The 9,524-nt window shown below is 38.2% G+C and overlaps 1 protein-coding gene across 5 annotated transcripts in view; it reads right to left on the reverse strand.

The window, feature by feature from the left end:
• Window positions 1–9,524, reverse strand: part of Cntn5 (contactin 5) — a 1,204,186-nt gene that overhangs the window by 321,300 nt on the left and 873,362 nt on the right. For all 5 annotated transcript variants that reach the window (XM_031346014.1, XM_031346011.1, XM_031346010.1 and 2 more), the window contains one exon: window positions 4,575–4,677. In XM_031346014.1, the coding sequence (XP_031201874.1) occupies window positions 4,575–4,677 (103 nt within the window). The remainder of the gene's footprint in view (window positions 1–4,574; window positions 4,678–9,524) is intronic.

Genomic DNA, 9,524 nt, shown 5'->3' on the forward strand with positions numbered 1-9,524 from the left:
AAAAAAAAAAAAAAGAAAAATATGCCATTTGCTAGTCTCAGTTTTAATCAATGGAAAATAATGTTCCTAGCAATAAAGGTTGACCATTGTGGGGTTATCTTTGTCAAGGCATATAACAGGCATACACATCATACCTGCTGTTGGAGTCAGGAAGGTATGATATCAGTCACATGAACAAATGAAGACAGTATGGTATCTCCTTGGGAACAGGATTGTGCATCCCATGGAATCAGGTGAAATAGCTAGTATGTAGTTGGCACTAAAAGTCTGCAGACCTGCATTTACTTCTTGAGTCCTTTCCAGGCTCTTTTTCTACTTGTGTATATGAGATGAAATAGACAGATCCTAGCTCTTGGATCTTATCTCCTGTTCATAAATGGGTTAACAACATTCTTTGAGACATGAACTACATGTAGTTGTTGTTTGAGTCAGTTTTCCACAGGATGGAAATAATGCTTTCTGATAGAAAGTCCAGACAGTAACATCTAGAAATGCTGAAAACTGTTAATAATAGTAGTTTATGTTTATGGTCTTCTGGTGTTACACTCACAATGCAATAAATCTCTGCCTGCTTCCCCTCCCCATCTCCATCTGTTCCTTTCCTCTTATCTTCTGTGTATGATGTTTCTTTTAGTTACACCCAATCTTCTCACATAGGATAAAACATGAACGCAACTCACCTTGTAATGAAAAGTGTTTGAATTCACAGGGTGAGTATAAAGATCTGCTGTGTAGCATTGAGCCTGTAAGTAACAACTACGATGTTGAACACACACACACTTGTTATCAGACTGGATCTCAGAATAAACACTCTCACCTAATCAAGAAGACATAGAGAAGCAGTAAATCTAAAACAATGTGAAAATGAATGAAGGGAGGTAAGAATAGGTGCAAAATGGTGAAGACCAGAGAATGATTCTACATCCCTACAAACATAGATGCTCAGATAGGCACTGATAGCAGTAAGAACACACACACACACACACAGAAAGAGAGAGAAAGAGAGAGAGGAAGAGAGAGAGAGAGAGAAAGAGAGAGAAGTACATTGTAGAGTATTATTAAAGGACATTTATTTATTAGTACTAATTAGTAGTTGATATAAGTGTGTTTTAGGTAATAAATTCCACGACCATAAATGTCCTGAGTTCTGCCCACCTGGTGGATACTGAAGGAGGCACAAATGATGAGCAAATGTGGAATAGAGTTACAAACCCTGCCCTCATGAATCTTCTGTCCTTGACATGGACACTGAGCTGACTTCTGTCTGTTTTCCCTGCCTGCCATTATCTTTCCCATAATCTTTTGCTGATGACTACATTCTCTGCTTTGCAAGCTAACTTACTATGGGACTTCTAGCTGGCTTCATGGAAGCCAGCAGAGAAGAAATGATCAGAAATAGAAATCAATACACCAGTTCCCTGGGGTTCCCTTCATCCATATTCTTGTTCTGGTCAGAGCAACTGTCTCTGCTGTGTCTAGCCCCCAGTTCCTTCCAATCTCCAGCTCTCCCTGCTTCCTGTGTTGTGAGATATCTCTTCTCTTGGAGATGATAATGGGTTCTTGCTGTTGCTATCTATGGAAACCCCTTTGCTATGCCATTTTCCTTCTACTTATGACATTTACAGATCTTCAACTTGACCACTCTTCAGTTCTTTTAAACCATCTGAGTTGTAATCTGTTTTCCTCTAGGTTCCTGACTGATCAAGACTTATAGTTAAGTACCAACATACCAGTATAAATTCAACCTTTCATTAGGGATACTGTAGGAGACAATGCACATAATTTTTGAACACAGAAATTTAAGTGTAAGTTATATACAATAGTCCAACATGGTCTCTTTAAGGGAGCAATGAGTGATGGCTGACGTGGAAGGAATAGGGTTGTATCTGGTCTAGGAAAGAACAATCCAAAGGCTATGAGATCATGAGAAAAATGGAGTTGTCAAAACACCATTCTAGAATCCAGACAAGGACGGTCCATGAGGGATACCTGGTGAAAGCACATATGCATATGCAGTGAGAGGTAGATTTTGCCCTATGTTAGGTCCTGACTAACACTACGTAACAGATAGTGTCACTCTAAAGAAAAAGTCCACTAGGGCCCTGAGCATCAGGAAAGTGGTCAGCACTTTATGTGAGCTGTGAGGAAGTACTATGACAGTTAGTTGAAAATATAGTGTTCATGTTGGGAGAAGTTACCTACTTCTTGTGATGCTAGGGAGGGAATCAAACAGGTCAAAATGTCCCTTTCAGTCATTTCTTTCCATGTGATGGAAGGTGACTTTTTTTGTTTGTTGTTGTTGTTGTTGTTTTTTTCTAGACAGGGTTTCTCTGTGTAGTCCTGGCTGTCCTGGAACTCATTCAGTAGACCTCAAACTCAGAAATCCACCTGCCTCTGCCTCCCAAGTGCTAGGATTAAAGGCATGAGCCACCACCATGCGGCTGTGGCAGGTGACTATTAAGTACTGGCATATTGTCTTATATTGTTTTCCCCTTCCATCATCATAATTCATAGAAAGAGTACCAAGCATGTGTTTGTGTTTGTGTGTGTGTGTGTGTGTGTGGGGAGAGATGTGGGGGAGGGCTTCCTCACTAAGGCAGTATGTCCAGTATGTCTTTTTTTAAACCTTCTTTTAAAGTTATTTATTTTAGTGAGTGGAAACAAGAAAATCATTGGGATGATAGAGAAAATAAAGATTCAACAATATAAATGATTTGAATTGTAAGGTTCCACCCAGAAGGATGGACTCTAAGCCTCCCCCATCAAACACATCTAACTTATTAAATAACCTGCCACAGGAGAGACTCTATGTTGGTTTTTCTCTATAAATCGAGTTTTCTAATCTGTTTTACAATGTGACCCCTTTCTGGTTTGGATGTTAGCACAATTTTCAGCATTTAAGAATTATTTGACTGCAGGATATACAAAAGCCTTTGAAATCCCATTGGAATATATTATTTTTCCATTTATCAAGATTAAAAGTCTGACTTTCAATGCTCCCAGGCAAATGGCAGTAGTTTAAAGGTATCATTCAGTCTTGTGCACTTAACTCGTGTCTTTGGCTTTGGCTTGGGGACCTGACCAGATACATGCATTTTTATACATTATATTATACATCTATTAAACAATTTATTAACAATAGGGCTACACAGACTTTTATTTTTTTTTTCTACCTACCATGATCTCAAATGTGAGTGGAAGTGCATAGACATGTGTTCATGATCTGCCTTAAAATTACAACACATAGTGCTGCTGATGTTTCTCCCAAACCTCTAGCTGAATCTCTACTAGTTACTAATATTTTCCTCTCTCCATGGGCTGATCCTACTGTTTTTCAGAAATCTACACATTTCTGAAACATGTTTTATCTCCATGTAACACTGTGGGTGTTAGTTTAGCACCACTGAAGTTAAATGATTAGTAATTCTGGGAGAGATGCATTTATACAAATTATAATTATAGATCTTGAAAGGACCCTAAGGACTTCTCATTCTAAAAATAATAAAACTGTGTTTGAAACAAGTCCTAACACTATAATCAAACATCATCAGAAGTCCACTCCTGCTACTCATGGGAAGACCCACACTATAGCCATCATTCACAAGCAATACACAGCACAGAATTTAAACATTCAGAAAGACTGTTACTCAGACCAGCCATCATGACAATGTGTTCTCAATCAGCTTTCACTTGGAGAATGTTGTAGATTGTATACATCAAGAGACAGGGAAATACTCAGTTGGATCTCTCTAAGTACTCTTATAGTAGAGGTCTCAGGTTATGCACATATATGTGTGTGTGTGTTTGTGTATGAGCATGTATGTATGCGTGTGCATGTAGGAAATCAGAAGACAGGCTCAGGTGGCTCCTCAAACACTATCTGATTTTTAACAAGCCAGCCTCTCATTTTTCTGGAGTTTGCCAAGTAGTCCAGGCAGACGGGCTATAGCAACTAAAGGAACCCACCTGCCTCCTGGACACTCCAATATAAGAACAGGCAACATGCCTGATTTCATTACATGGATTCTGAGGACTACACTCTCCTTCTTACTCTTACACAGCAAGCACTCTTAGCACCTTCAAACTCTTGTTTTCCCTTGTAGTTCTAGGATTGCACATGAGTCCTATACATATTAGGCAAGCATTCTACCACTACGCCATGCCTCTTATAGTCTCATAAGCCCTTACAGTCTTCACATTTCAACAGCCACATCCTGCAGATGAGTAGATATGGCACTTTGTCTTTTTCCTCTCCTCGCCGTCATGTGCTGAAGGAACCATGAGAGTGCTAGGATTCTCAGGATCGGTAGATAGAGCGATGTAAAGGTCTCCTGCATTAAGATAAGATTCCTTGGTGCTAAAACAACAAATTCCCAAACGTCACTGTGTATAAAAATGATTTAGCAGCTCAAGGGGTCTGGCAACTTGAAAATTCTCAGCTTCCCTTCTTCTCAAAGCACTATAGTCACCACAGGGCTTCTAGGAGAGTGAAGCCTAGCAAAATAAGTAATCCGAACAACTGAGTCATATTTTAATAAACAATTGTGCCTAATTGTAGACTAATATTTACTTACTTGCCAAGTGCAAAGCATTCCATCTTCACAGTTGTTCCCTTAGCAGCTGTGACCGTGAAAGGAAAATGGACCTCAAGTTTTGGCTCATATTCTCCCATTACACCTGGGAAATAAAGAATAGGCATCTTTAAGCATTAAATGAATGCTATAGTTTCTTTCCAGCTTTGGAGTTATTACATGGAAAATCACTCTGGTTTGGTAGTTAATATGTGTTGGATGAGTGTAGAATTTTTAATACATTGAAGTAAAGAGCACACTTACGCTCACTCATCATGGTGAAATCCTAGTCTTCCCATAAGAATGAGGTTGTCTATTTTTCAAAGCATTAATCAATATGGAGAGTTTAGATAATTTTTAAATATGATTTATTTAATGATATATATGTGTATGTGCATGTACATGTGCATGTATATATTTATATAGATGTGCATATGGGTATGTATACATATGTGTGCCTGTAGGTACATGTATGTGGGGGTGCCCATGGAGGCCAGGAGAGGATATTGGATTCCCTTACATAAGAATTCTAAGATGCTAAGAGCTGCCCAACACAGGTGCCAATATATAAACTTGCCTTCTCTGCCTAAGGGCATCAATTACTCTTAACCACTGAGCCTCAGTTACTATTTATACAGTACATAAATACAAATATTTCCTATAATAAATAATTTTTATGAGAATATTTTAGAAATTTATTTTTTGTCATGTAAATTAATATTTATTTAATAGTGCATATATGTTCTTGCTTTTAATTAAAATGTATTTTTATTTATTTGTAATAAATATGCAAATATATATTTGGTAAGTATGCAAGTATGTGTATGCAAGTGCCCAAAGAGGCCAGAAGTGGATGTTGAATCCCCTAGAGCTGGAGTTTCAGGCACTCATGACTTGCCCAATATAGGTGCTAAGAACTGAACTCAGGTCCTTTGGAAGAACAGACAGCATCCTTAACCACTAAACCACCTCTCCTACTCTATTAACTTGTAGTTTTAACTGTTTATCATATGCAAAGCATTTTCTAAGAATTTTAGAAGCTATAAAGATTAATTAGTCATGTACTTTGCTCTCAAGTATTCAATAAAGTTACTTTTAAAGAGAATGCTATAATAAAATCAAGTAAATGGGAAAAACTATACATCAAAGTCAAAAGAAGTGGCAAGTTTCATGACTGAGGTATATCCTAAATATTATGTGCACTGAAGTATTTCAGCAACTGGGAAAGGGAAGGAAGCTTGAAACCATTTGGGAACGGAGATAGAGAAGAACCATCAGGGATGGAGAAATTTGTTTTCCTGGTTTGTTAGAATGTAGAGGAAAGTAATGGGCAGCTCTGCAAGTACAGACAAGAATCCGAGAACAGAGAGTCTGTTCATCCTTGGAGAAATATTCAGCCTCACTATAAGTTGGATCCACTGAGTTGAATGCACATGCTGGAGTTTGAGCAGAGTCAGTCCTGTCAACCACATAATCTCCATAGTTTAGAAATAACAAAGACCCAAATTTTAACAATAGTCAAAGGCAGAGGAAGGACAAGTGAACATGCAAAACAGAGAAAGAAACAAACTGAGGGTCACCCAACATACAATGCAGTATAAGGAAGGGGTCAGACCATCAGGAACAACATTGTTTCCAGCTTGGGTGCATAAAAAGAAAAGAACTGAAAACTTCAACATGACTTGCATGAGTAAGGCCCTGGGATTGCCATCCAAACCACATGCATGAATATAGAGAAGTTTGCAAGTATTAGCTCTGAAACATAGGACACACAGAAATAAGTTTTTGAGTACACAGTTCACATAATAAATGAAGACAGAAACAGGAAGCACCAAATGTGAGCATTTAGAGATAGCAGTGGACGCCATAAGATTGTTTATGTTTTTTCTCATTGAAAGGTCAGTGGTCTGGTGGGCTCTGGGGCTGCTGGCATCAGGGGGCCTTGGGGCTAGCTTTCTCTTAAACATAATGTTTAGGATCTGTGTGTAAAGCAGCAGAGGAAACTGCAGGGACAGCCAGACACTGTTGCAAAGGAGTTCAGTGTGTGGTTTAAAGTGTTTGTGTCAATGCATGTGTATGCTTGTAAGCTTTTGTGTGTATGACTCTGCATGCATTTTTTTTTGTATTTGTGTAACATGAAGGGGGATGGGAAGAGACCAGGACAATTTTAACATGACATAAGATATGGAAAGACAGCACACAGTAGAGTTATCCCAGGGATGGTAAAGTTTTATGTTTGTTTTGATGAGGCATTGAGGACAAAACTCAAAGGGAAAATATGTACAATTTTATCAAGTAAGTAGTGAAGGCTTTAAGACTATCCTTTCATCTTTGTATTAAAGTTTGCAAATCAAAATTAAAATCACAGCAGAGAAATCATCAATGCCACTGTCATCACAGAGTCTGCTGACAGTCAGCCCGTGCCTTCCCAGAGCCAAGTGATCTGGCCATTCGTTTTTCTAATCTCCTAAACTGAGGGACTGTGCAGTGCACATCGAGTCTGAGGAGCAGCATGTGAGTGGGGTGCTCACACAGTGGTGTCACTTAATACTCGTGTGGAAGCTCCCCACTCCGCACCTGCCTCTCTCCCTCAGGAGTGCTCTCTTACACTGCTTTTCTAAAAATCTTTCCTTCCCTCCTTTCCAAAATGTCTCTCCTTTTCTATCTATTCCAGTGGGATCTGGTTTAAAGTCAGCTGAGCATATCTAGTGATGTAAAGTTATCTCCAATGGCTTGTTTGTAAATGTGGTGTCTGTACTCATAGACATCCTCATTTCTATCTTTGCTCAAATGGCCTCATCTTCAAAGTTAGTATCTTAAAATAGATTCTTTAGTTTCCTTTTCCTTCCTATTAATTTGATTATTCTTTTGTATCTCATTTATCCTGATGCAGATTTAATCTAAAGCTTTTAGTTGTATAAATCCCTTCGAATTCTGGGAGTTCTTAAGTGTCATGGAATATTGTAGAAAAGTGGTAGAAATCAATCTCAACTCAAAAATATTTCTACAAAGTTACATATGGAAAATTCTATTAAGAAATCTTAAAAGTATCTGAATCTCTAGTAATTTCTTTTGGTTTTTTTTTCTTAGCATAAATAAATATTCCACTTTGGACACAATTTATGTTAACAAAGCATATGCATTTTACTAAAACAGCTAAGATAAAACTATATGTTAAAGCAAGATGAAAAAGGGTGAATAGGAGACTTTAAATTAGAATATCTGGTCTGAGCTGAATAGTAAGAGAAAGTGCTAGTTCGTTTCAGTTCTGTTCTGAAAGCAATTACTGGGCACACAAGAAAGCACATTGTGTATGCTATGCTGTTTGACAGTTGGTCAAATTCAGCAATTAAGCTCTACTTTATATTTCACAGGGTAAAACTGCCATAGCCTTTACTGTACAGTATAGTTGTAGTTTTAATGTCTCAGTTCATGTGTAGCTTAAAAACTAAAATTTTATGTTCAACAGGATTTGATGCAGAAAGGAGAAAGGCTTAAAAGACAGTGCATTGTAGATGGAAGTATGTGGACTGCTTTCTTCAGCAAGGTACCTTTTGATTTTCAATACCCCTGGTATTGGCTGACTCTTACCTAAGAGCCCTGTTGTATGTCTTCGTGCCTTTGCCCACACACCGCTCTCTCCTGACTCACTTGACAGACCTACTTTAGATTAAATGCCATTAACACAACCTCAAATTGTCCCAGTTCCTAATAAATGGATGCCCTCCAGCTGAGAGTCCATTACTCTCCTTCAGAGTCTTTATGGTTGTTGATTTCTTTCTTTATTGTGATTGTTTATGGAGAGTCAGGGCACATTTCCCTAAGTTGATTGCAGTTCAAATCATGTTACTGGCCAGAAAGATGATGGAGTCAGAAAAATTTGTACAACTTATTAAAATTTTAGAATACAGGGCCCAACTCTAACTAGGGAAGAAGAACTTCAAGGGGTGGTAAGAGATTTTTCTGGGGACTTTGATGCACATTCACAGGACTAGAGCGTAGAAGACGATCAGTCATGGATGAGTCCCACAGGTATTGCAAACACCAGTGACTTACCCTGGTACTACGGCTGTACAGAGTTGCGCTACTACCAGAGTTGGGCTTTGTGTGATTTTCTATGGACTTGTATCTAGTTGGTTATGCTATGCAATAGCAATGTGACCTATTTTAGTAGACTCTTCTGATGCGTAGAGTAGTGCTCATTTCTAGGATACTGAAGTCATGTCTCATACACTTTGGCTGAGATGTGAAGATTTGACAAATCTTTTTCTTATATGTATATTTGCAGTTTTGTTTACAGCATATTTGTGTATGCTTTTGTTTTTCAAGAATGACAGGTATTTTCTCAGTATTTCTTCTGAGAGCCATCTGATAGAATGAGTTGAAGTTCAGGCATCATAATTCTTCACAGTTTCTGCCTTCTGTCTGGTTAGAGGTAAAATTTACTAAGGATACCTGACTCAAGTGTGGTCAGTCTGATTAACCTATTGTCTTACTCATCACACAGACTAAATGTGGGAAGGGTAGCTGTGGTTTAAGATTTTTTTAAATAGAGAGAGAATAGAATCTAAGTTTTTGGTCTTTTTTGGTACCTGATGTTCATTGAACCTTCACTCCATGAAAGAAAGCACTTTGCTATTGACGCAAATTAACACAGTCTGGATGGAATTAATTAAATATGTATGCAGATGGAGGCAGAAGTGATTACTGGTAGTGGTAGCATGTTTCACATTTCTATTCAAGATCTAGTTGCCTGATCTTCTCTTCACCAAACAAGGTGAATAGGAAAGCTTTATTGACTTTAGTTTGGGGTTTTCATTTCACCAACAAGAACTGGCCATTGTATTACATGCAAGACAACTGATGGTGACCCAATCCAAGAGTCTAGCTCTTCTTCTTCTTCTTCTTCTTCTTCTTCTTCTTCTTCTTCTTCTTCTTCTTCTTCTTCTTCTT

Source organism: Mastomys coucha, unplaced genomic scaffold (assembly GCF_008632895.1).
Source record: "Mastomys coucha isolate ucsf_1 unplaced genomic scaffold, UCSF_Mcou_1 pScaffold23, whole genome shotgun sequence".
Classification (NCBI taxonomy): Eukaryota; Metazoa; Chordata; class Mammalia; order Rodentia; family Muridae; genus Mastomys; species Mastomys coucha.